The sequence below is a fragment of the Stigmatopora argus genome, chromosome 1, assembly GCF_051989625.1.
Source record: "Stigmatopora argus isolate UIUO_Sarg chromosome 1, RoL_Sarg_1.0, whole genome shotgun sequence".
NCBI classification, from domain to species: Eukaryota; Metazoa; Chordata; class Actinopteri; order Syngnathiformes; family Syngnathidae; genus Stigmatopora; species Stigmatopora argus.
In genome coordinates, this window is record NC_135387.1 from 9,876,381 (window position 1) to 9,904,115 (window position 27,735).

Consider the following 27,735-nt stretch of genomic DNA (forward strand, 5'->3'; position numbering starts at 1 on the left):
GTTCAGAAATTGAATGAATGAATATGCTTAACCAAAAACCGTATCAATTGTTAGTTACACCCCTAATATATAGCAGTACGTAATTCTGCACATTTTCAGCATTTATCTTCAAACATGTTGCTGAAATGATTTAACATTCTACCGAATCACAGATTGAGAAACTCAAAATGTTGGAGTTTCTTGCTTTTTGTCCTTATTTGGGCCCATGGAGTGCAGCACATATCAGCCTGACCACTAACAGGCAGGAAAATATAGAACCTTCTGCACGGAGGCCAGCAAAAAAATAAAACCCTGACATTTCTTTACAATGTTGACCCACGTTTTTCTCCATCTTCCACTTTTTTTTTGTTCAGTCACCCTATCAAGCCATGCTGTCAGCATCCTCAATTTCTTGTCCGTCATTAGTCACTTTCATCCCCTGCCTCCCTCTGTCCGTTTCTCCTGGTGCTCTCAAGCCAGCTGTCTTGGTTTGCATCTTCCCTCCTCCGACATCCCCCATCAGCCCACCCCCGCCCCTTTGTGTTTCTGCACTTGCCGTCAACACTAAGAGGTGGGGAGGGCGCTCCGTCAGAGCGCTCGGATACGCTCAAACACAAAGACGCCTCAGTCCGGATTCCTCCGGCTCCTTTCTTTCCTCTCCTTTGCTTTCCTCGCCACTGCCTCGACATTTCACGGAACCACAAACACAGCTGAATCCCATTTTGCGCGTTTCATGTTCTATACCACACCCTCGGTTTTCTGGCTTTGTACAAGCCTGTGGATGCCACAGGTAATCTCTTCCGTCAGACAGGAAGCAGGATGAAGAAAATCTGGTCAAAGAAGAGGTTTCAGGTAAGCCTGCTAGCAAAATCAGAAAAAAATGTATTACTTGTTGCACTAATGTTGGGGAGATCATTATGATTTAAAATGTTTGGGATATCTTTTCACATGTGCCCATCTCCCAATCATGGTATCAAAATGAATTTTTCAATACCTTCTGTCATACTGTCAGAAGAAAAGTACACACAGTGTGTCTCACTTTTCATTACAATGAAATTTACAAATAACACAAGAAATTAATGAAATTAATTTATGTTGCTATGGCCATTGTGACATACTAAATATGGAGGCATTCCTATAAGAAGTGTGTCAGTAGGCTATTGGTTCCAGGACGCTGTCCGCTCATGGAACAGCCTGAATCCTGTGGTGATTTCAAGTCCTTTCTTTGTTACGATGCGAATTTGGTTCTAGAAACGCACTTGTACTAACTTCCAGGTGATCTGGTGATCACAAGCCGCCAGACAACAGTTGCTTCACACCCAAATAATTACTCAGCCAATGGGAGAACGAAGGTCACGTGAAGAGGGAATTGAGAGCGATAGGAATTTTTGGGGTGGGTGTTTTTGTTACTTGCCATCCAATCCAATGAGTCATAGTGGTGGTGCTCTAGTGGGTTCTGATTGACAGATTATGACCGAAACACTAAGAAAAACAACACTTGTGACTTATTTAACCATTGTTCTGAATCCGTGCAATTTGTTTACTTCTGGAATTTACCCTCATTTGATACGGTATGCTATTTCACCCAGTTTTTAAATTATAGATTGCATTCTATAATCATTTAAATGAAAGTGATATAAGAGCAGGCAGGATGAAGAAAACTTGGCCTTTCTCTAACAGCTGTTCATGGTTGTAGTTTGGAGTGAGTTAGTAATTCATAACCTCAATTTGGTAAATCAGTGGCAACTAAAGTAAACTATAATCACTAAATATAGTATATTGTTTACTTGGTTTTACCAATAAATTATGTGATTATCCTGCCGATCACAGGTCACAAGGAGACAACCATGCACACTCACACCCACACCTAGGGGCAATTTAGAGTGTCCAATTAGCCTACCATGCATGCTTTTGGAATGTGGGAGAAAACCAGAGTACCCGGAGGAAACCCACGCAGGCCAAGGGAGAACAAGCAAACTCCAAACAGGTGGACCTGAATTTGAACCTAGGACCCCAGAACTGTGAGGCCGATGCGCTATCCACTCGCGCCTGTTATATATTAAATAACACTAATTGTCTAAAGCAGTGGTCTCCAAACTATTCCACAAAGGGCCACAGTGGGTGCGGGTGTTCATTCCAACCCAGAAAGAGGACACCTTTTTTCACCAATCTGGTGTCCTACAAGTGCAATCAGTGGATTGCAGTCAGGTGCTTCTTGTTTTCTGCAGAAATCTCATTGGTCAAAATGTCTGTGCTGGATCGGTTGGAACAAAAACTTGCACCCACAGCGGCCCTCGAGGACCGGTTTGGGGACCCCTGGTCTAAAGACATGGCTTGTGAGCATGAAACACCTACACCAGGGGTGGCCAAGTCCGGTCCTTGAGAGCCCCTATCCAGTCTGTTTTCCATTCCCTCCACCAACACACCTGAATCAAATCATCAGGATTGGTATGAAGCTTCTGGACAGCTTGCTGATGAGTTGATCATTTGATTCAGGTGTGTTAGAGGAGGAAGATATGGAAAACAGACTGGATAGGGGCTCTCGAAGACTGGACTTGGCCACCCCTGGTCTACACCATCAGGCGGCTAGTCAAAGACAATCCAACAAATATGTTAATATATCCCATTAAAGATGCAGTGGTAAGAAAAAGTTCCAGCATGCCCTTCATAATCTGCAAGATTAAAAAAAGTTAATAAGAGTGTCTAATAATTATTCAGGTCGAAAAACCTAGGTGCATAAATTTGGGCACACTTCTAGACACGGGTAGTTAGGGTGTGATGTGATACATTTAATTGAAATTTCTACTCCGTACAGCCAATGATTAATACAGGAAAATCTTGAAACTTATCAGGGATGACCAAACATTTCAATGATGGTGGTTTAGTTTCCTGTCTGTCATACGTCATTTGTTTACTTTAAATATAACTGTGGTTGAAACCCAAAACATGACACACTTTTTTCCCCTTTACACTTAAGGTCAGCAGCAATAGTTAATCACTTTTTCTGCCACCCAGAAATGTCTAAACATTATGAAATATTCAGTGCTATTTTATAATTAGGTTGATATTGTGGTATACAGCAGTTTATGACATATTTGTGATTTCTGAATAACACGTGTCCTCTGTGTTGTTGCAGAAAAACGGCCATTCCACACGGACATTTGGCAGATTCACGCATGGTGTGTTGTCATTATGAGCTTTGCACATTCTATACGTAAGCGTATACAAGATTTGTCTACCAACCTTGGAATACTCCCAGTAATGACTGTTGCTGCTGGACAACATCTGTGTCTGTCTGCCTTTAAGTGGCCATCAACCAGAGTGGATTGTACGAGTGTACATCCACCCCCACAATGCAATACCATTGCAATTTAGCCTCTGACTATTATCCTCAACAATGGCAGCACCCTTTGGGATATTGTCTACTGACTTTTGTTCAGGCCCCTCTTGCTTCATTCCAAATCATTAAATGATTTGTCTGTCAAGTAAATGCTGCTGGTTTGACTTCCATGCCTGGGATTCAGGCTCTTAACCTAATTTGATGTAGCTGGGTGAAGCTACAAAACACAACAGAAAACTGACTGGCACAGGGATTAATGCTAATTTGTGTTGTTGCAACACCTTTCCGACCATGAGGCCAATCTGCTGGAATGATCTAATCAGGGTTTGGCTTGATGATGTGCGACACAATGTACTGCAGACGTGCACTGACCAGTAAATAAACTATATGTTTGGCCAACCACTAATTTTAAACCTCGAATGGGTACGAAGAGGATCGGTCGTATGGGTGAGAGGGATGCTGGTTTCCATAGTAACGGTGCTCTCCCGTCTGTCCTATCTTGCTGCCACTACGGAAGCGAAGTTTTCCGCTCCTGCAGAAAGCAAAGCTACGGTAAATCTGCCTATTTTGGTTCAATGACTGTTAATCTCATTGCTCTGGAGATGTGATTTCAACCACAATGGTCATTTCAGGTGGCTGCCATCTGTCTTTTGATGTTCTTTTTCATGTCATTTGGCCGTGTGATACGTTATAAATCAATGTTTTTGCATGCCCATACCTCGGATCCTTCCCTGCTTCTTTGTTTGTCAGGAGGTGTTCAATGTCTAATGTGATGTTGATTTGTAAAATATGATCTCTAGATGCCTGAATCCATACATTATCTCTTTTTCAAGCAACAGAGTTGGCTACATGACATACCCTGACTTTTACCCATTACAACTCTCTTGGGACCTAGATCACCTTCGCCTACCTCTGCCATCAATTATTTATTATTCCTTTTTTCATTCCAGACTCTGAGACCACAGAGGATGAGACCACCGAGCCACAGATGGAACCCAAAGGAGGGCTGCGGAGACCCCAAGACAAGACCACCCGGGGAGGACCCTTAGGTATACTATGTATATACTAATTATCAGCTATGTTACAAAGATATATGTTAAATTTATTAAGATCATAAACATAAAAATTCCATGTTCTCTTACTGTAAAAAGAAATGACCAAGGCCTGACTTCTCTTTTTGAATTTATGTCAATTGATTACAAGCAGTTGAATATTAATTTCTCCTTCAATACCATATTTTTCATGTTGCACAAACAATAATTGTCATATTGTAATATTAGTAGATAAAGTACAGTACGATTTGGTAGAGTACTGTTCCTGTTTGTTATTTGTCAATTCATTCATTCATTTTCCGTACCGCTTATCCTCACAAGGGTCGCGGGAGGCGAATCCAAGCCAATTACGGGCACCAGGCGGGGGGCAACCTGAATTGGTGGCCAGCGAATCGCAGGGCAGAAGGAGATGGACAATGTGTTAACCACTCTTCCACCGCGCCGCCTTGTTATCTGTTAACTCTATAATTTTCTTTGAAAAAGACACTACCCAAATTGTGTAGGGCATGTGGCAATTTTTCAGTTATTAAAATAAATAAATAAATTAAAAAAACTCCTAAAGACCCGATGCTCATACGTAGGGTTAATGTCCACATATGTGGACCCCAGGGCACTATTATAAGTAAATATTTACTTTATTAATAATTATTTATAGCCTGATATTAGTTAATAAAATACACTCTGGGACTCCGCTTTTCTACCACATTCCAAAAACATGCATTGCAGGCTGATTTGATGCTCTAAATGGCCCCTAGGGATGGGTGGGAGTCTGAATGGTTGTCCGTCTGCTTGTGCCCTGCGAACGGCTGGCCACCGATACAGGGTGTCCCCCGCCTCTGGCCCGAAGTCAACTGGGATACGCTGCAGCAACTGCCCCAGTTTTGTACAGGATATGTACAACAAATTAATAAGTATGTAATCCCTTTGTGGATTACAGTGACCTGAATGACTTATAGTCGACACAATCTAATTGCGTGAAGCAAAGAAATGTCTTCTATAACTAATTAAGTGCTATTAATGAATACAAATCACTGAAAAAATAATAAAGTGAAGTTGCATGCTCTCACATTCCTCCAAACCCAGCAACAGCATGTCTGAATTTAGATCCCAAATATCGACGCCCTTCTCCTCCTCCACCGCAAGGACTATTTCCTTTCTTGCACTCTGTGATGGTTCTTTGTGAGTTTCTGTGTTGGTGGACTGACACCCCACGCGTCCCCAAGAGAAACTGAGTTGGAGGAATAGAAGGAGAATATGCAATAAGGTGGGAGGCGGTTATCCATCATTTATTTTCTTCATGGAGTACCTTACAGTTGCCTCCACTAAAGCAAGAAGTCTTGTTCGAGGGCGGAAGGTGGGGGTCCTTTTACCTAAATTTAATATTCAAGTACAGTTCAGGGTGTACTCTCCCTCCTGACAATAGTCAGCTGGAATGGGCTACAGCAACCCTCGAGAGGGTAAGCATTAAAAATGATTGATGGGTAGGGTGGCCGTAAAGAATGGTTCTTCTGGTATCGATCCAGACAACACTGTATGACTTAAGACTGGCTGACAAAATCGGCAGATTGACAGCAATTCCAAAGGTTAATACCGAAATGTGCCTTCTAACAAACTTGGTTCCCACAGGAAAAGAAATAACAAAAAGCTTGTGAAAAGGATTGCCATATTTATTCAATTTGTATATCCAACATTATCGTTTTAACCAAGTCCTTTTCTGGCCCATTTAGGTGAAGGGGATGGGACAATGGACAATAACTCTGATGCTTCTGATCACCGAGCTCCCCTTCCAGGCTCCTACGATCCCATTGTGGAACGGGAGCTCCGGGCATTGGGATCCCGACCACCTGGGCCCAACACGAATTCCACAAATCCATCAAGGCAAGCTCTTGGCAGTGGTCCCATGGAGGGCCCCCTGCCTGTCCGTCATCTGGGTGTGGAGCCGTTGATCCGAGCATCTCACGCTAACCTGGCGCGGCCTGTTCAGGGGTCAGAGGAAAGTGTTTCTGTCGGCAGCGACTACTACGGCAGCATGTTCAGCCTCTACCGAGGGAGAACATTCTCCATGCCCTTATAGAAGCGACCAAACTATCTGCAACCCAAATTGAAAAAGACACTCAAACAAAGAGATCATAAATGAACCTCCACATTTGCATTGACTGTGGATTGTTTTCTTTGATAGACTGTACTTTGGCGCCACACTTTCCTTTGACTTTATGTTGCTGTGGTTCCTTCTAATTCTTCGACGTTACAAAAGCACTGACATATTTTATTGCACATTGAGTGTACATGCTGCACGTTATTTGGAGTCACACCTTTGTATGGACACTTTTGACGCTTGCAGTGGCATGCGTGGGATGCTAGCCTTAATCCAAATTAATATTAGCACGAACACAACTTCCTAAGACTGACTCACAGGTCTCCCTTCTAGGCATGATATTGTTTTCTATTTAATTCGGTGTTGTTACTGAAATGTTGTAGCAACCTTTGACTATATCTCACTGCATTTAAATTGAATTCCTGACATATCCATACAAAGTCAGACATGTGGCTTCTTATAGTTTAATATTCTGCCATCTGCACTTTTTTGTCCTGAAGTTAAAAAGGTGCATATTTTAAGAGAAAATGGTAAACAGATATTCCAACCAAAGCTTCTGGAAAATCTAGAAGAGCTCTAAAGTCACACCTAATTTCCTTCAACCCTTACACCTCCAGGATTTACGGTCAAGAAAAATCACATGGAGGTCTTCCCTCTGCACCCTCAGACACTTTTCAGCCACCTCCCATCTCATACACAAACCACCTTGGAGCCCCAATTCAAGACCAGAATAAACACAAACCTCCAGATCAGCTTTCACACCCTGAGACAGAGCAGGCTTCCTGCGTTAATAGCACAGTGACAACCAAACAGACTCGTGAAGAGCCCAAGTACTCTGAGAAGGTCAAGGCCTTTGAGGCGAAAAGGGCGAGTGTGGATCTGCCAACAGTTGAATCCACTTCAGAGTTGAATTATAACAGAAAATCCAAGGACGCCACAGAGAAGAGATCAGCCTTCAAGCAACGAGCCTCCTCATGGGAAGACAAGATAAGCTCCTCCCAGCAGGTTCGGAGCTACCAGAACAAATTCAGCGAAGAACTGGAAAGGGTCAAAAAGATTGTTGGGAGTACAAGCATTAGAAGAACATATTCGGCTGAGCAGGTGTTGACGGGCAAGCCACAGCCCAGCGCCCCACACGAGATGGAAATACTTGAAGTGTCCACAATGAAAGGAGCACAGACATGTGAGACTGGCAGACCACAAACATTAAGTAAAGTTCCTGAAAAGACTAAGCCAAACACAAAGTTAAACCCAGAGTGTTACTCAACCCAAGGAAGAAGGGGAAATATTAGAGTTACCATGGAGACAGCACTAGTTCACCAGTTGCCAGGGCAACCATTGCCAACAGCCACAAAGAGCAGACTCACCAGGTTTGGAGGGAATAATCTCTACTGATGAATGTCTTCACAGAAGGCTCAAACAAAAAATGACGACATTCTTTTTGTGTTTGAATATAGGAAATCCATACAAAAGACTCCAAAAACTCTGGTTATCGCCCCACCAGAACAACAGTCTCATTCGGGCAATGAAATTGACAGATCTCCCAGTCCAAAGGTGATAAATGCTTCTCCATTCACAAGGAGGGAATCGGAGTCACTGTATCCAACCAAGCCTCCCAGGCTCACCCCATCACCCACACCTCCTATCAGCCCTCTTCTAAAAAAAAGAAAGGAAGAGAAATTGGCAATTCCCACCATCTTGGTGGATGATGAATCAATAAAGACTGGATTTGATACAACCCAGACGAGAATTAACGAAGAGAAACGTGACTCCGGAGAAGGTAATTGGCTCCTTCTTATAACTGCCAGTGAAGATTAAGATTCTTTTTTTATCCTGGACAAGGAGGAATACACCTTAAGTCCTTTTATAGACAGATGAACACAGTGGTATCTCTACGTACAAAATATTCAGGTTAAAAAACGCCTCAATGAGGAAATTTTGTCTCCGAATCAAAAAGAAATTCAACTTACGAAACGCAAAATCCCCCAAAAAATTCTGACATCGCCCGTAATGTGATTGCACTTCCTGTATTCTGTATTTAATTTTGAAATTGGCACGATAACGTTACTCCCCTATTAGCATACAACTTCCAACACCTTGCTTGCCTTCCATTGGCTGTCTTCCAACACCTTAGCCATCAGACGGAACTGTCTCCATACTCCATGATGCTTCTTGTGGGCCTGTGACCGCTGTTGGTCACCACTGTGTTCTAGCACGGAGTTTCGTGAGCTTTTCCAGTGTGGTTAAAGCAATTTGTTCTTCATCAATTTATCATGGGCCCCATGTGTTCGTGTGTTTTGTTAGTGGCCAAACATTTGTCTTCTCTCTTACCTATGCCCTTCAACAACAATAGAAAATATTTTGCATATGTTTGTTATTTATGTTAATGGATTAATAAATATATTTTAAATCTTTTTAGTGTGTATTAGTGTGTCAGATATTTCACTAAAAATGTAAAGGGTTTCAGGGGTAGTATTTGGGACCTTGGTAGGATTGGGGCTTTTAAGGTAAAATGTATGTCTACTTCTCAAAAATACAAGTTACGAAACCACTTATGGAACAAATTAATTTGTTGAGTAGAGGTACCACTGTAAAACAACAAATTCAAAAAACACCAGAAAAAGCCACCCGTAACTAACTTACTGTACATAACTTTTTTTGTTACAGGCTGCTCATCAGATGATGAGGATGGAAGGAATGCCCCAGTATTTAGCATACCCCTTAAGGACACCATTGCACCCTGCGGCGCACAGGTCTCTCTGGCATGCACCATTGACGGCTGCCCTCCACCAAAAGGTGAAGCCCAGAACTGTGGGTCGAGCAGGATGGATGGGAAAATCTTTGCAGTTTTATGAATTTCGCTTATTCTCTCCTCCTTAGTGACATGGACCAAAAATGGTGAGAAGATACGAAATGGCTTCCCCCACATGGTCAAGTCTGAGGGCAGCCAGCACAGCCTGGTGATAAAATGTACTAGGCAAAGTGCTGCCGGATTGTACTGCGTATCTGCTGTCAATTTGGCAGGAAGAGCATCCTGCAACGCCATGCTACATATCCAGTCAGGTAAACGAAGAAGACATTAACATACTGTATACCAGACTCCCGTTATCTGACCTAAGTGGTACCCCTGCTGGTGTCACTCGTTGGCAGGTAACCATGGCAACCAATTTCTTCTTCAAAAGGTGTGACTGAACATTAGGTTGGCTGGAGCTAAAAAACATGTAATCAGTAGAAAGATTATAAACAATCCAATTTCATATCAGCTATATTGTGAATTCTCATTGCTGACGCATGATACAGTTTTGATAGCAACTGGAAACGGCGTCACCAGCAGCTTTGGTCTGTGTTACCTTATTAGGCTAGTCAGTCCACCTTGCTGGGTATTTTTAGCCACCCTGTTGGTCTTCAGGGTAAATGCACTCTGCCTTGTGTCCCTGTTTGAGCTTTTTATCTAGCTTGATGTTCTCCAGGCAGCGAAAGCGCAAATGATTTGCGGAAAGCAAGATGACTCAACACTTTTCTTTTCATAGCTCCGGCACAGCATGGCACTGATTTGATTGAGATATTTCTCTGCTTCCATTTGGTGATCTAGATTAATGAATTTGATTGAGGAGGTCAGTGCATATGTCATTGCGTTGGGAATGTTAGAGTTTTTATTTATGGGTGGTCAGCTCAGATATGTGCAGGGTTTTTTTGAGAAAAAGTTTAATCTAGTTTTGTTGACTATCACTATCAATCCTAAATGAAGGCAACTGAGAAGTTTGACTCTTTTTTATATTCTATTAAAAAAATCGATATTTCAAAACTTAAAACACCAATTTTATTCATTTATTTAGATTGTATTTTTTTTTTTTTTTTGATATTACATATCCACTTTCATCGAAAGAGACAAACTGGTGTGATGAGCCTTTAGTTTGAATTTTTAGACGACATTGTTCAAATGACCCTTCATATTTCAGCTGTTAGATATTTGTGATATTGGAGCAGCAGTATTCATATTTTAAGGCAGGTATCCTCGATTTTTCACTCAGGCTTCAATTATAAGTGCATAAAAATCCAATATGAGTGAGAGATTGCCTTTCAAACAACTGCGAATATAGTGCAATAAATTGTTGCACTTTGTCATTGCGAGCCATAGAATGACCTACTCAAATGGATACACTTACTTACCCAAGCAATGCACTTGCATTAAATGAAGTACTGAAATAACAGTTTGGGGCCATCTATCTAGCCAGCCGTTTCCTACACATCATATTCAATTCAGGGTCACAGACAATATATCCCAATAACATATGCCAGCTGACTTCAGGCAAGAGGCAGACTACACTTTAGACTCATTGGAGAAGGGCACATACTGTGTATCCAAACAATAATTCAAAGTCTCAGTTTCTTAGTGGAAATCCAACCAATGTCAGTGAAATGAATACAATGTTATAATAGAGGGGCGCTTAGACCTTTTTACTCCTAGAGGGCAAAGCGGTCCTGAAGGGCCATTGCGGGTGTAGCTTTTTGTTCCACAGACACTTTAACCAATATGGGTTGTGCCGAATAAAGAAGAACCTGACTGCATTCCACTGATTGCACTTCTAACATACCATATTTGTGGAAAGGTATAACACATGACTGACTTTCTGGGAGTTGAAACTTTTTCGCTCCAAGATCTAATTTTCATGGAGTTTTGCATGTCGTTGAAATAACCTTCAACAATTTTGATTTTTTTTCAGGCCACTGAAGAAGCTCAGCAATTATGCAATGATATAGCTCGAATTAGAGTCTATCAACATGTATGAAAGTGGCTGAGAATGGGGGTGAAAATCCACTCTCGATTCACGCTAAAGCTTACTGCGGACATGCCAAATTCATAAGAGCCTACCTAGGAAAATTGACAGAGAAGATGGATCAAAATGTTATTTTTGTGCAATCTACCAATAGTACCATGGTGATCTACCAATAGTTCCTGGGTGATATACGTAATGGGCACCCCTGTTATAGTAGATGATAGTACGATGGTATAGTTGTTGACTTTATGTGCTGGTGTTTCCCAGTCTCCTTCTGTTTCCATGATGTTTACCTAGGTTTTGGAACCGATATTGTTTCTTGTGTCAATGAAAGAGATGTAATAAGGTTCACTCTAAAGCAGAGTAAAACACAATTTTCAAAAATCTGATAGTCGCTAATTTAGTAGTAAGATTGTATTACATTCTGTGAAAAACCAAGCCACCTAAGCCCAATTATTTTAGTCTAGCTGAGCTTTAATAGAGCATCGTAAATTAAGTCAAAGTTCTAGCATTGGTTTATCCAATCACTTCTGATGGCAATGTCCAGACGGATTCTTCTCTGTAGCTATGTGGGCATAATTGACTTAATGAGTCAGACATTAAGGGTTTCATTCATTATCTGCTGTGTGCACATTACTGTGCTGCCTCTGCCGATTGTGAACTTTGGGTGAAGAGAAGTAGATTAGTTGTTACAATCCAATGGCTTTCCAGGACCTGGAGCTGCATATTTCTTGGTTGAATAGCATACACTTATTAAACTAAAGTACCTACATGGATTTTTCAAATTCATATATTAAACAGGAATCAAATTAGGTATCCCCTTCTTTTCCAGACCAAAATGAGAGACTCATCAGTGCTCCAGATAGTAAGACCTGCACTTTCTATTCAGATCAGGGGCACTGGAGTACACAGGAGGAGGTGAGGACACTCAACGGCGGTGCTTCTTCGCAGACTAAGAATTTCAAAGAGCCACCTTCTTTTCAAGTAGGAGATTCTGAAAGCCGCAGTAATTATCCAGCAAATCCTGAAAGAACTGACCGATACGTTTTAAAAAGGTGGGACCATGTGACCAAGAAGTGACGGAGGGCCAAGATGTAGTCATCTCCATAAAAGTCACTGGGCAGCCCAAACCGATGGTTAACTGGTGATATATTTTCATAAGACAGTGACCAGACATGACTTCACGCTCAGTTTAATTACCTGCTACTGACCACGTCACCATGTTTTTCTGATCCAGGCTAAAGGAGGGAATCGCAGTGAAGACTGCTGGACGCTTTTATTTGAGGGATATGGAAGGAGGGGCCAGCGAGATTAGAATCCTTTCAGCACAGAGGTCGGATGCTGGGGTCTATTCTTGCCAGCTTGTTAATGAGTGTGGAAAAAAACAGGAGGAATGCCGGGTCAAGATTAAAGGTGAGAGATCACAGAAATTACCTCTCTTGAACCAATGTGATCAATTTGTCTTTAGACATTTCGTGACTGAATCGAAGACACTAAGCTCTTCTCTTCAGTTCGTTGGTGGACACGTAGCATCTCTTTTAAAAGGCTCAAGTCACTTTTGACAGAGTTGCATGTTTGAATAAATACATGGGTAAATAGCTAGTAAGGGTTGACTGAAATTAATGAATTATCATTAATAATGAATGAAGTTTGGTAAAAGAGTATAAAAAAAGGATTACAATAATTCGTTTGCAACCTACAGTATATCATTGAAATAGTATAAAAAGAAATTGAAGAGAAACAATTCTACTACAGTATGTGTACAAAATGAACACTGAATTATATTGTCCTTTATGTTGTATTTATCATTATCAACAGAAAAGTGTAAAATAGATAGATGACATAATGAGCACAAGCAAACCACTGTTCCTATGTTAAAATGCATTACATTGATCATCAGCTCCATCACAAACCCAGCTGAAAATTATCCAAGATGTAAAAGATCTCATGGTGGAGGCCGGTGAGTCGGCCATGTTTGAATGCCATATCACTGGACCACCTGACGTGGATGTGGATTGGCTGTCTAATGGGAAGCTGATCCAACCTGCGCTGCTTAACTGCAAGATGCACTGTGATGGCCGGAGGTAAGTTTGTTCCTGTGTCAAATCTTGTCAGCCTTGTTTGTGTCTCTTCTAGCCTTTTATCTGATTAAAGATTATGCATGAGTATGAAAAAAGTGTCTTAACAGAAAATTATTTAGCCTCCATGACAATTTTCCTCCTTGACACGATGTGCCCCGACCCAGATGCCGCCTGCTGCTGAATTCAGTGCATGAGGATGACAGTGGTACCTACACTTGCAAATTGAGCACAGCTAAAGGTGAACAACAGACTTGCCTTTATTCATGATGGTGACAGAGAGAAAATAAAAGCATTTCATTCCATGTTTAGATGAGTTGACCTCCAGTGCAAACCTTAAGGTGACTCCCTCCAAGGAACCATTGTTCACCCGTACACTGGACATCCTTGAGGTCATCGCAGGTCGCACGGCCCGCTTAGACTGCAAGGTGAGCGGGTCACCGGCACCACAAGTCACCTGGATGCACTTTGGTAGGAAAGCTCTAATGACTTGTTGTGGCCATCTATGGAATCGTGACTCATGGCCTTCAAAGTAATGCCGTGTTTCTCCTCTGTATAACTCCAGAGTCAAAAGTGGAGGAGAGCGACAACATTTGCATTCTCAAAGAGGGTGGGCGGCATTCGCTCGTAATCGCCAACGTCAGCAGCGACACAGAGGGTTTCTACACTGCTGTGGCTCAGAACATTCATGGAAAGTCTGAATGCACCGCTGAGCTTTACATCCAAGAACACAGGGCCACCGTCTCCTCACATATGTAAGATTTTGAGATCAAGTACGTTATTTTTAATGAAAAAGCATAATGTAATGTACTGTATTTTCATTAACAATACAATACAACACAATCTAATAACAGGACTTTTATTGTGGTCATTTTATCAACTTCTATCAGACATTTACATTCAAAGATTATTCCATTGTGCCATATTTAAGGAGGAGGTTAACATTCTTATTTATTGAACACTGTATAATGCAAGGCAAAAATAACTCGTGACAATGCTACCATGAGATCTTTGAAAGAGTTAAGAAAAATAACCAAGAGTGGAACTTCCCGTTTTCCAAACTCTTCCACTGCAGGTCCAAACTTGAAAAGATGCCATCCATCCCAGAGGAGCCAGAACAATTGGAGAGCGAAGTGGTGAAAAGAACAATGCCAGACTTTGTCAAACCTCTGTCTGATTTAGAAGTAATTGACGGCAAAGAGGCTCTGCTGAGCTGCAAGGTGATTGGCCTCCCTTTTCTGGCCATCACATGGTACCACAACGGCAAGCGCATTGAGAGCAGCGAGGAGCACAAAATGATTCAAAGTAAGCAAAGACCTGACAAACCATCTTTGAGTACAAGACACAACTTCAGAGCTCTGTTTCTCATTCAGACAGGGATGTCCACAGTCTAGTCATTCCGACTGTTTGCCATGCTGATGGTGGCGTCTACAAAGCTGTCATCGCTAACAAAGTAGGCAAAGCAGCCTGCTATGCCCATTTATATGTCACAGGTAGCCCCAGGTGCCTTCAAATTGATGGTATGTTTTGTTCCCTTCACAAAATTTGAAGACATCCTTTCGTGCTTTCTGAACAGATATTGTCCCAGATCCACCTGATGGCCCTCCAGTCATAGAGGCCATCACAGGAAAAACGATCACCCTCAGCTGGAACAGATCAAAGAGGCTGGAACCATCATATGGTAATGCATTTTTTCCTGAATCAGTGGAAGTTTTTTTTTTAGCTTGTGAGTTGCTTAGTTATCGGCATGTTTTGTGGTTCAGTAGGCTAATGTTTAAGATGTTAAATTCTAATTTTTTTGGTTGTAGCAATCTTTCAACAAATGGATTAGAAGAGTTGCATACGTACTTTTGGGTACTACTTTGTTTCATGATTTTCTTAATTCGTTGCAGATCCTGGTTCTTTGTCATATGTGGTCCAGCAGCAATCCCTGGGCTCCATCCAGTGGTCCAATGTGACATCCAACTTGAGGGAAAGCAGCTATACAATCAGCGGCCTTTCCAAGGGGGTCCGCTACGCTTTCAGGATCCTGGCATCCAACGGCAAGACTCTCAGCAAGCCTTCGCCATCAACTGATTTAGTCCAGCTAATTGACAAAGGTATCAAAAGGTCCTAAAAGCTACATTAATTACAAATCCACTTTGAGAGGAAATCGTTTGCTCAGAAATTTCATATAAATTCAGATTTTATTTTCAATATTATAAAAATAAAAGAACAACTCTAAAAAAAGACCATAAGTCATTATAAGTTTCAGCTAGAATTTTTGAATGCTGGTTTCTGAGCATTCATACAGCAAAATCTTTCTGTAGGACCTTATTTGAGGAAACCTCCTGTGATTGTGGACAAACCTGACATTGTGTATGTTGTGGAGAACCAACCCGTGAGCATGACGATCACCCTGAACCATGTACACGCCACAGTCACATGGAAAAGGTAACATTTTTGTGACTTACAAAACCAATTTCACTCAAATCTGGAAAAAAAAAACTACACAGATGATATTTTTTTATCCAGGCCACACTTTCATTTTAAACCACCTTATGCTTGAAAGATTGGAAAAAAATTGAAATTCTGTGAGAGGTCAACTGTAAGTGATTACCCTTCTACATGTTGGTTCTCTGTTCAATAGGAGGGGTTTTGCACTTGTGAACAAACCTGGGGTGTGCGAGATGAACACGCCGGATGATGATCAACACTCCCTGAAGCTCCACCGCGTTAAAACCTTGGATCTTGGCCATCTGATGGTGGTTGCCAGCAACCAGTTTGGCAGTGACCTCTGCACATTGCAGCTGATCATGGCAGGTTGGACCACAGCAGACTTGGTTACCTTAGTCCAAAAACGCAAAAATGATTATTTTTCTGCCAATTCCACATCACAGTTCCGCCAAAGTTTGAAACAATCATGGAGGATGTTGACGTTCAAGCTGGAGAAACCTCCCGTCTGGCTGTTGTAGTCGAAGGGAAGCCAGATCCAGATATTCTGTGGTACAAGGTATAATTACTACAAAAGTTACAATCTTAAAAGCCGACTATTAGTATTGGATATGTTGTGTTAAAATCTTTCGCAGGATGATCTGCTTCTTTCTGAAAGCAACTATTACACCTTTGTGTATGATGACCCAGAATATTCTCTTGTAATCCTCAATGCCCGCACCGAGCACTCTGGTGTGTACACGTGCACAGCCAAAAATCTTGCTGCATCCAACTCCTGCAAGGCTGAGCTGACAGTTCACACAGGTTCATAAATCATGTGTAAATCAGCACATTATCATATTTTTGTGTATGTGGGCGAATGTAAAAGTGTGCATGTCTTCTGCAGAGCGAAAAGATTCCATTGAGCCAATGGAAGATGAGGGAAGCATTCTAAGAAAGATGCGACGCTTGACCGATTATTATGACCTGCACAAAGAAATAGGCAGGTATGCGTGTTCATCCTTGGGAGGGATAATCCAAGCAAGTTGAACCTTTTGTTGCACAGATGTGACTAAAATATTTATTTTAATGTATTGGTGTTAACCATGTCGATCGCAATCTACCAGTTGATCACCAAGGTGATATTTATAAATCACATGATAATAAGATTGTATTACCCCCTTTCAACTAAAACAATAATCATGCTGGTTCCATTTTTCGTTGGTTCGTCTCGCGCCCTTAAAGCCTCAAAAAGAGGAAAACTGCTCTCTACTCAAGCTCAAACTGAGTACTCACTGCTTTGTGCAGTTTGCATGAGCTACTACTGGCAGCCAGTTGTGGGATTCACAAATGTGTTTTCAAGACCCAGAAATATATCCATGATTTTCACGTACATGTCTGAGATCTTCAAATCTCTCATTCATTTGTAACGAAAAGAAGAAGGTGGAGTTCTGTTCGAACTGCCCATCAAATGCTCCTCACATCGGTGGCACGGGGCCCTCGTGTTTGCGGGTCAAATCCAGCGAGATATCAGGATCAAACATTAGTGTCTGCACCTGTAGACAAAGGTTTTGAGACACTTTCTCATCCTACTGATGTCCGCGCATCGAGGACTTGGAACAACGGCCATCGTATTTGAAATGTCGGGCTTGGTAATGAACTGATAGCAGTGGCTTCTTTTCCACACCTGTGGACAAAAAATTGAGACAGTTAATCATTCAGTAGGATGAGAAAGGGGAACAGACCATGCACCTTATGCCTATTATTCATATTGCCATGCTGGGAAACTCTCTCTCTCTCACCACAACATGAAACAATGCATTTTTTTTAAATGAATACTTTTTAAAACCCTGCAATGCATTGAATCTGCAAAATAGTAGTGAGGGAATGCTATATTGGCTCATGCAGTGATGAAAAGTATTTCAGCTTTGTCGGTGGCCTAGACAAAAGGTAGCGAGCGTTTGGCTCCTTGTAGATCTTGAGCAAAGAAAGTTTGAGCATCCCTGCTGTAAAGCATAATTCTAAACTACTGGGGTAAGGCAAAGCCGAGGGGTAACTGTTTGAGCGATTGAATTAGGCAGAAGAAACTTGAAATTCAGCAAATTGTACACTTTGTCTGTCACAGAGGGGCCTTTTCCTATGTAAAGCGAGTGACACAGAAAACGGAAAAGAAGGATTTTGCTGCCAAGTTCGTTTCTGCACGTGCAAAAAGGAAAGCCTTGGCACTGCAGGAGATGGAACTGTTGTCTGAACTGGACCACAAGCAGATCGTCTACTTCCACGATGCCTTTGAGAAAAAGAATGTGGTGGTGCTGATCACAGAGTTGTATCTTTTTTTATTTATTATAAAAGCACTTATTGTACTTCTGGCACTTCCACAATCCACCAATGGAGTGCGTACCTGAATGTACTTAAGACCTAACACAATATTTTAATGTCTTCAGTCTCAAATCCCACTTAATCCCTCATTTTTGAGTGCCTTTAACACGACAAGAGTCATGTGTAATAGGATGCATTTCATGTGTGATTGGTAGTAGTTATTCCTCAATTGTGGGTTCAAGGTGTCATGAGGAACTGTTGGAACGAATGGCTAGGAAAACTACAGTCACAGAGCAAGAGGTGGGTTAGATATGTTTTTGCCTATTGAAATTTCTTCATATCACCTACTTTAGACCTCATGTCATCGTTTATGCATCTACACAGATTCGACAAAGTGTTCAGCAGGTTTTAGAAGGCCTCCGCTACCTTCATGAGAAAGACATTGCCCACCTTGACATTAAGGTAATTGCTAGTCTGCTAGATGATGCCATGATGTCACTGGGTTCATGAAATAATGTTACAACTAGAAGATTTGATTGTTCTTGTATTTATCGGCTATTAGCCAGAAAACATTTTGATGGCAAATGCCAGGAGTGACCAGATTCGAATTTGTGACTTCGGGAACGCCATCAGACTACAGTCGTCTGAGGAGCACTACTGCAAGTATGGCACACCGGAATATGTGGCACCAGAGATTGTGAACCAACACCCAGTCTCAACAGCAACAGACATATGGTGAGCCTGTTCCATGTGTAACCATTTAAATTGAAGCACAAGGCCATCATTCATGTATGTTTCTATGTTCCACCCCGCAGGCCAGTTGCAGTCATTACGTATCTCTGGTAGGTAAAACAGCACAAATTAAATGCATTGTTAGATGTAGAAGCTATTTAAGAATAAGCGTATAGAATATGAATGAATGAAACATATTCCAGTCTGACAGGAGTGTCACCATTCGCTGGTGAAAACGACAGATCTACAGTGTTAAATATTCGCAACTACAACGTGGCTTTTGACGAGAGCATGTTCTCTGATTTCTGCAAAGAGGCAAAAGGGTTTGTCATCAAACTCTTGGTGGTGGACCGACTGTAAGTTCTACATCTGATGTCTACATGTATTTTGGGAAATGATTTGAGCTTTGTAATACTGCCACTAAACAGTGGTATATTCCATCTCCCAGGAGGCCCACTGCCCTTGAGTGCCTTCGTCATCCTTGGTTCAAGGTACAGAACATGTCAGATTTCTTTCTTTTTCTTAACCCCCAACAGCCCTCTGCCTCTTCTTTTTTTTAAAAATGACTTTTTCATTTTGCAGTCAGAAAGTAACAAGAGCATCTGCACAACAAGACTAAAGCAGGTTTTGTCAAGAAGGCGATGGCAGGTACAAGACATTTTCAATTTTTACAAATGGACCACAAAATAAGGCACACCTCCACAGTGTAATGAGATTCAATCAAATATGTGCACATGCCTGTACGTTGACACTAATTATTGCTCATGCTAAATTCTATCAAAACGTTTTATCAAAATACAATAGTACCCCAAACCTCATTTGTTCTGTGACTTTATTCAGCACTGTATTAATTTATATAGTTGAATAATGATTGTAGTCCATGTCCCTAAACTTTGTCAGTCACCACACACCCACAAGCTTTTCATCGACATACCCACACCAAATACAGCCAGTCAGAGCAAAAAGTTTAAATTTAAAAATATTGAATATTCAAATTGCATCCAGTCAGCTGCATATTGATGGGAATTCAACTTTTGCAGAGACCCAGGTCAAGAGGCCAAACTAAACAACTCTATTAATTACATTCAAAGCATGCACTTTCAACTCAAATTGGTGTGCAAACCTGGTATGATGACAACTAACTTAACTGTAAAAATGTAAGAAAACTTTAGTGCCATTTAAATGTATATTTAAATTACAGACCCAGAACTAAATAATAGTCCCCTCTTTTGCATAAGCATTACTTCTTTTATTTATTTCTGTTTGCTATTTTTCTCGTTATTATTTTCGACTCATCAAACCACCACCAAAAAGTTTTCCGCTGAAGTCACAAACACAAGTCTCTACTAGTTCTCTACTTCTTTAGACATTGTTTTTGCCTTTATTGCCTCGTTGTTCTGCAGTATAGTGCAAATGCTTGATTCCACTCAACCAAAGTGCACAGTGAATAGATTTGTTTTAACATCTTTTTTTTCCTATTGTAATTCAATTAAGCTTCCTAAAACCATCATGGCAGTTTTCTGTTTCTTGAGGAGTCTTTCTGAGTGTCTAATCAAAGAGAAAATAATCAAAAATACGCAACTGCATTTGTAATGTGGGACCATCGAGCTAATGATGTTCATTTACACTGCACAGGGAAAAAGCCCAACTGAGCCATGGGCGCATGCATTCCTTTACAAATTTACATGAACAGATAATAGTGCATGAACCGAGGTAGTACATTTTTTTGTATAAATCCATACAGAAACTGAAATGTCAGGCAGCTGAGTCATTTATACCAATGAAATAGATGTTGTTTAAGTGTCGCCATTGCTGTTTGCCATGGTATAATATTTGAAGTGAATATATAGAACACCTGCTATTGACTGGCCACCATTCTAAAATGTAATCTGCCTCCGGTATTAATCTGTGATAGGGGCCAAACTAGCAAAGAGCATTACTTTATGAATTTAACAAATTGTTCATTAATACTGTGCCATTCTGACAGTGCTAAGCATAGATAAAAAATATTGTTATTATTATAAAGAAGATTTTAATCTTTCTGAATTTAGTTAGATCTCATTAGCTTGTGGGGGTGTGCCAATTCTAGTGGTAGATGAAAAAAATTGTTGTTCATTGCTTTTTATTCTGATATTTTCTCCCCAGTGCTCCCTAATCAATTACAAATCAAAGATGGTGATGCGGACAATTCCAGAGCTACTTAACGATGCATCTAGCCATGTGTCGATTGCTGTGGCGCGGAATTTAAAAGAAGGCTCACCACCACCTTCATCGTCCTCCGACTCGGATGCAGACGTGGATGAACTTCCCTTCATTCCTATGCCGCTATCTATGTTTTTCTCCGGTTCCAGAGTTTCCCTGAATGAGATGCCCGGTGATGAACACGTCACAGAGATGCCCCATGAAATTGCTGATAGAGCTACGGACAACTTGAACACAGCTGGTAACAAAGGAGCAACTGGTAAAACGCTTAAAGACGATAACCCAGAGAAGGAGATAATTCAACAGAAAAAAAGAGCTCCACTCAAAAAAGGATCAAGTACAGAGACAGATGAGTCTCAGATAAAAGCAAAAAGATCTACCATGAGGAGAGGCAGTTCTGCCGACTCTGCATTACTTCTCCATATAGACCAAGATGATAGTGATAATAAGAAGGCTAATGAAATGTGCAGCAATAACCTGAAAAAGACAGTTTCTCTGGAATTGCCTAACCGAAGTCCAAGCCCTGGAATGACAAAACTGAGCCAGGAAGATTATGCTCTGAAACTGGAGCTCATGAGACAACGGCTGCTCAGGGGAGGTAGCGTGGATAGAAAGATGAGTGGCCTGAGAGGGCCCTTATTTGAAACACTTGGCATGGAAGATGAAACACAGACAGGGTCTCTTGATCGTAACCTTAGACGATCCAGAGGAGGAGCATCCACGCTCATTAGGGCAGCATCTTCTGAGAATGCTGGACAGGACACACCAAGAACGAAAGTTTTTCAGAAAAGCGCTTCCTTCACTCAAGGGGATTCTCAACCAGTGCCACTGCATCGTAGGTGTGGAGCTCCCCTAGAAATCCCATCGGTAAGCATCGAAAGCACTGAAGGAAAGAAACTTCAGGAGGCCACATCCATGTCTGTCCTCACCGAACAAACAATGGAGTCACCCACACAACGCACATCGTTTATATACCCAGCAGAACTACTGGACCAACAGAACAATCAAGTGAAAAGGACCAATAAAGAAAATGTAAACAAAACAGAATGTGAACGGAGATCATCCTCACTTGTTACTCCTTTAATTGTGATAGAAGAAGATGATGAGGTAGAAGGCAAACGGAAAGAATACCTGGATCAAAAAATCAAAGAGGAAAAAGTGCGTGAGAATAAAGAAAAAGGTGTTGTGCGGTCTTCTGGAACATCTGACCAATTGTCAGACAAGGTAAAAGAACACGGGCCCAAAGACATCACTATTTCACCTCAGCACCCGGCAGTGTTTGCCAAGGTGGCAACTACAGAGCAAGCCTCTGCTCACTTTTCCTCATCTTCAAACCCAGCAGTGTCTGGAATTCAGCATCACCCAATTCTCCGAACAGATATAAAAGACATTGACTCGGAAGAGGTCTTTGAAGCAAGATTCAAGAAGAGGGAATCATCTCTGACCCGCGGCCTCAGAAAACTAACCAGAAACAAATCGGAGGAAAAATCCCCTACACTGAGCCGGAAGATTGACGGCAGAGACGATGAGGTTTACCGACCAGGGCGGGGTGGAGCACCTCTTGAAATGGTCTCCAGAGGGCTACAGGAGAAGTCCAAATCAGTTCAAGACCTGCGAGAAGATAAGGGGAAAGAATCAGGCCTAAGTCTTATTGGGAGGTTTTCAGTGCGAGGAAAGAGATCAACATCTGTTGATAAACAAGCCGACAAGTCGAAGGAAGGAAAGTCTCAGAGCACCCAGGAAAGTGCAGTCACTAAGCGTGTTACTTGGGCAATTGGTCGTAGTAAATCTTTGGACACAAAGGAGCCAGAAACAAGAGAACGGACAAAAATTGATGATTCTGCAGTATCTGCTATGAAACGCATGTTTGAGTCCAAAGTTGCTGGAATTTCTGCCAAAATGAGAAGCCAGTCTGAGGACAGGAAAAATAAAGCAGAGGGAAGTCAGAAAGAGCAGGAACTGAGTAGGCTCACAGATTCTCCCATCCTAGCAATGCGACACAAGTTTGAGAATAAAGTGATGGGGAAGCCCACAAAAGTACGCAGCCTGTCAGACCAAAGACAAGAGGACACAGAAGAAAAGCGGACACCTTTGTTTTCTCGTCATCGCCACTCGCAGTCTGAGGGGCGGGGGCTGAAAGGAATGGATCTGCCTGAGAATCAGCTTGCAAAACAGGCAGGTGCAGGCGCCTCGAAGGAGTCAATCGAATCTACTTCCAGTGTTCATTCGGAGAAAGAGAATGACCGACGGTCTAGATGGGACAGGTGGGGTCTGACCAAGAGCAAAAAGGACAAAACACCTTCTCAGATTGAACTCATTTCACCCACCCATAAAGGAGAGAAGACTTCCCATTCACAGAAATTTGTCCGTTCCGCTTCAGATTTTCCACCTGTTTTCCACATCAAGCTTAAAGACCAAATCGTGCTGGAGGGCGAGAAGGTCATACTCAGTTGCCTCCCTGCTGGAAATCCGCATCCAGATGTAACTTGGATGAAAGGTCTCTTGTTTCCGTTACATTGGTGATTGAATTGAAAATGCTATGACATTTCTGATACATTCAGAGTGCTGATTTTTTTCTTATCGTATTTTAATTCTGTATCATAGATCGGAAAGCGCTGGACGTGGATGACCGAATCAGTGTGATGTCGCATCCAGATGGCAGGCAGCTTCTTACCATCCTAAAGTGCGCCCAGAGAGATGCTGGGGTGTATGAATGTGTAGCTACCAATCCCATCGCTGCCATCACCACTTCTTGTACAGTGACAATAGCTTGTAAGTTGTTCGTGTGACCAAAGCGCTCATCAAAATATTGATGATTTTCACATCTCTCTTCACCAACACCATCAATTTTTAACACACTAAACAATGTGTGACTCTGTTGTTGAGACAATCATGCCATTCAATCCATTCCTCCAGGGGTTTTTTTGGTTGCTAAATAAAACAAATAAAAATGTTCTTGTCATTAATGTCAGTAATTATGTCAAAGTTTTTTTGGCATTCTAATCAATACTCACAAAATTATAAAACACATGAAAACAAAAACATCTAAGAATCTGCATCTTGAAACATAATGAAGTTTTCTCTCATCTCATTCCTTTTTTAAAATTATTTTTCATGGCCATTATAAAGATGTGCCCAAGCGACCTGGCACCCCAGAAGTCCCTCAGACATACAACAACACTGCCCTGGTGCTGTGGAAACCATCAGACACCAAACCTCCATGCAGCTATACACTAGAAAGAAAGACAGAAGGTATTATAAATAACAATATAAAAAAAACATATTCTGAACTGTGGCAATGAGGGAATGGATAATTTTTGCATTTTCTTAATTGTGGTGAAAGCTATAGACAATGCAAAGCAGCTCTGTGCTTAACATTATTTTCAGTATTGGTCACTTAGAAGAGATGAGAAGAGACATTTTGTTTCTTCAGGTGATTCAACATGGAAAACTGTTGCAACGGGAGTGGTTGACTGCTATTACAATGTGACGGACTTACCACAAGATGTGGTGTTCCAGTTCCGAGTGTGTTGTGTCAACAAGGCAGGACAAGGGCCACACAGCAATTGTTCAGATCCAATTAATTTGTACTCATCAGGTATTACTCAGCCGTTATGTAAAGGCTTTTTCAATTTTGTGTTAAAAGATGTATTTTTGTATGTTCAGCTGGAGAGACCCCTCACAAAACTGATCCTCTGGTGACCACGTCATCCCTCCTTCCATCTGCATCCAAGACGACCATCCACACAACTGCCATAAAAGGGCCTGCAAATGCAACTTTAACAATGACATCTATTCCTCCAACAGTATTGCCATCAACCCATAATGCTACAAGATCCATAGCAACAAACTTGTCTTTGTCATCTGCAACCACAAATACTCAGGATGCGCCAAAAATACCATCAAAACTCCCTTCACCGCCGCCTTTAGCAGCAAAGCTCCAGAGTCCAGTCAACATTGTGCCTCCTATGACACAGACCCCAACCGCTATTGTAACTCCTCCCTCAAGTCCCACCAAACCTGCCTCGACGCCCATTTATGTCCCGACTACCATAACTTCTACGGCTCCATCGACCGCATCCTTTTCGCCTAAAGTGCTCCAAGTAACAAGCCTTAGCCCCATCGGTCAAGGGGCCTGTACACCCACCAGAGGAACACCATCAATACAATCCACAGCTCTGCGCCAAGGGGTTCCACAGAAACCCTATACCTTCTTGGAAGAAAAATCCAGGTGGGATGAATTTCCTTCAATGTACATCATTGGCACCCTTTTTTCCAGTCCACAAAGCTAAGCAGTTATGTATGAAGAAATGATCAAGTCAAAAATTTCACCCCATGTAATTATGTATTCTTTAAACTTGTGTTGATGTATGTTGAATAACCTTTCATTCATTCATCTTCTGTACCGTGCATCCTTGCAAGAGTTGTGCAGGTTACCAGAGCCTAGCCCAGCTGACTTTGGGTGAAAGACAGACTACCGCGTAGACTGGTCGCCAGCCAGCCAAAGGACACACAGAGAGGCAGACGACCATTTGCAGTAACAAGTTGAATAAAAACATATGTACAAATTAACTTTATTAAAAGGCCCAGATGTGTGTTCAAAAAGAATATTTTTTTAAAAAAGTTCAGGCCTAAAGGAAACCAACAGACTGGATCAAATCTTACCATCATATATATAGTGCACTCCAACTGCCCTGCAATTGGCTGCCCACCGGTTCAGAATGTCCCGCACCTGGTGCTCATAGTTAGCTGGCTAGGCTCCCGTGACCCTTGGGAGGATAAGCGGTTCAGAAAATGAATTAATGAATGACTCCAACTATTTACTTATTTATTTGTTCTGTCAGAGGTCGGTTTGGAGTCATCCGCGAGTGCCGTGAGAACGCCACAGGCAAGATGTACATGGCAAAAATCATTCCCTACAGCCAAGAGAACAAAAAAGAAGTGCTGAAGGAGTATGAGATCTTAAAATCCCTGCACTATGAAAAAATCATGGCTCTGCACGAAGCCTACGTCACCCCACGCTATGTTGTGCTGGTGGCCGAATATTGCACTGGCAAAGAGTTGCTGCATAGCCTCATAGACAGGTAGATAGGTGTTTAATATACAGTAATCTGCAACTGAAGCATACACAGTTACAGTATTTTGTATTTTATCTTTCTATTTCTCCATTACAGGTTTCGGTACTCTGAGGATGATGTGGTTCATTACTTGGTCCAGATCCTTCAAGGAGTCGAGTACTTACACAATCGACGGATCCTCCACTTAGACCTAAAACCCGACAACATTATGGTGACGAATCTCAACACCATCAAGATCACGGATTTTGGGAGTGCTCAAAGCTTCAACCCTCTCAGTCTTAAGGAGCAAAACCTAAGCGCAGTAACACTGGAATACATGGGTGAGGAAAATCGTTTATCTATATCATATTTTTTTAGGTCTTGGTTCACTCTGAAGACATGAGGTCAATTCTATACAATGACGATTCACCATTGTGACTTGTGCTTAAAGCTCCCGAGGTTGTGAAAGGCGATGTAGTGGGGCCGCCTGCAGATATTTGGACGATTGGTGTTGTGACTTACATCATGTGAGTAAAATATCTAAATGCCACAAATCAACAGAAGTACTTTCGGCACATTGACAATTAACAACATATTGTTTTTGCCTCACACGGAAAGGCTAAGCGGCCAGCTCCCATTTGATGACAAAGACCCTCAGCGTGTGAAATCGAAGATCTTAATGGCAAAGTTTGACCCTGCAAGACTATACCCCAACGTTTCTCAAAGTGCTGCAGCCTTTCTCAAGAAGATGCTCAGCAGTTACGCTTGGTAAGAAATGTAGTATTAGTGAAGATGAGCTTATGACTAATTGCATATTTGTAAAACTTTCCCAAAAATATCTTGAAAAAAATTATTGCCTATTTGTCCCTGAGAGGTGACTGTAGAAGAGAAGCGTTTTTTTTCCGAGGCAAATTTTGCCCAAGACTAGAAAACAATGAGACTAACTGTGAGCCTACCAAGACCATGACAAATGCACTTGATGAATATAAGTTATTACTGTTGCCATTATTTTGAATGTAAACAACACAAACATTGAATGTATTTTTTTAACATTTAGCCCTAGAAATGTGGCCTTAAGACTTAGGGCAGTTTAAAAAGTTAAAATGCTACATATTGGCAAGAAAGAGTAACATGTGTGCATGATCCTACACTTAGAGAAAATTATCGTGTACTAAAATATGCCTCTGAATATTGTCATTCATCCAGGTCCATTCATTCCCAGGGCAGTAAATCAATTGAAATCTTATTGGTCTGGTTCTAAAATAACCAGACAAGACCAGCTGAGATGGATATGATGGCTTGAGACTATGTACTGAAACAAATACTATTGTAAACCAAGACAACTGCATACTACATCAGTTACCTACAAAGGCTACATTTTCAACAGACATGCTCTGAAATCTAAGAGTTTTCCAAGAACACTACCACAGTTGTTGCAGTCAATCAAGGAAAAATCCTATTTTCTCACTGGCTTTTTGGCTTTTATTGGGGCCCCTCAGAATTGTCTCATCTCTCATCTCATTTTCTAAACCGCTTTATCCTCACTAGGGTCGCGGGGGGTGCTGGAGCCTATCCCAGCTGACTTCGGGCCAGAGGCGGGGGACACACTGAATTGGTGGCCAGCCAGTCGCAGGGCACAAGGAGACAAACAACCATTCACGCACACACTCATACTTAGGGGCAATTGTCCA

General features: G+C 41.6%; 1 protein-coding gene across 1 annotated transcript in view; it reads left to right on the plus strand.

The window, feature by feature from the left end:
- LOC144070702 (striated muscle preferentially expressed protein kinase-like) overlaps positions 1-27,735 on the plus strand; it is a 37,437-nt gene that overhangs the window by 7,910 nt on the left and 1,792 nt on the right. Inside the window, exons 4-41 of the mRNA XM_077595136.1 lie at positions 4,270-4,368; positions 6,099-6,249; positions 7,924-8,246; positions 9,134-9,262; positions 9,347-9,529; positions 12,077-12,228; positions 12,300-12,388; positions 12,482-12,657; positions 13,145-13,328; positions 13,490-13,563; positions 13,635-13,793; positions 13,888-14,077; positions 14,398-14,627; positions 14,696-14,815; positions 14,899-15,003; positions 15,215-15,421; positions 15,632-15,755; positions 15,952-16,124; positions 16,202-16,314; positions 16,391-16,559; positions 16,642-16,741; positions 17,860-18,060; positions 18,296-18,353; positions 18,438-18,515; positions 18,616-18,788; positions 18,869-18,895; positions 18,989-19,141; positions 19,234-19,276; positions 19,368-19,433; positions 20,931-23,484; positions 23,592-23,759; positions 24,117-24,239; positions 24,421-24,585; positions 24,654-25,218; positions 25,832-26,071; positions 26,162-26,385; positions 26,496-26,571; positions 26,663-26,812. Of these exons, the coding sequence (XP_077451262.1) occupies positions 4,270-4,368; positions 6,099-6,249; positions 7,924-8,246; positions 9,134-9,262; positions 9,347-9,529; positions 12,077-12,228; positions 12,300-12,388; positions 12,482-12,657; positions 13,145-13,328; positions 13,490-13,563; positions 13,635-13,793; positions 13,888-14,077; positions 14,398-14,627; positions 14,696-14,815; positions 14,899-15,003; positions 15,215-15,421; positions 15,632-15,755; positions 15,952-16,124; positions 16,202-16,314; positions 16,391-16,559; positions 16,642-16,741; positions 17,860-18,060; positions 18,296-18,353; positions 18,438-18,515; positions 18,616-18,788; positions 18,869-18,895; positions 18,989-19,141; positions 19,234-19,276; positions 19,368-19,433; positions 20,931-23,484; positions 23,592-23,759; positions 24,117-24,239; positions 24,421-24,585; positions 24,654-25,218; positions 25,832-26,071; positions 26,162-26,385; positions 26,496-26,571; positions 26,663-26,812 (8,314 nt within the window). The remainder of the gene's footprint in view (positions 1-4,269; positions 4,369-6,098; positions 6,250-7,923; positions 8,247-9,133; positions 9,263-9,346; positions 9,530-12,076; positions 12,229-12,299; positions 12,389-12,481; positions 12,658-13,144; positions 13,329-13,489; positions 13,564-13,634; positions 13,794-13,887; positions 14,078-14,397; positions 14,628-14,695; positions 14,816-14,898; positions 15,004-15,214; positions 15,422-15,631; positions 15,756-15,951; positions 16,125-16,201; positions 16,315-16,390; positions 16,560-16,641; positions 16,742-17,859; positions 18,061-18,295; positions 18,354-18,437; positions 18,516-18,615; positions 18,789-18,868; positions 18,896-18,988; positions 19,142-19,233; positions 19,277-19,367; positions 19,434-20,930; positions 23,485-23,591; positions 23,760-24,116; positions 24,240-24,420; positions 24,586-24,653; positions 25,219-25,831; positions 26,072-26,161; positions 26,386-26,495; positions 26,572-26,662; positions 26,813-27,735) is intronic.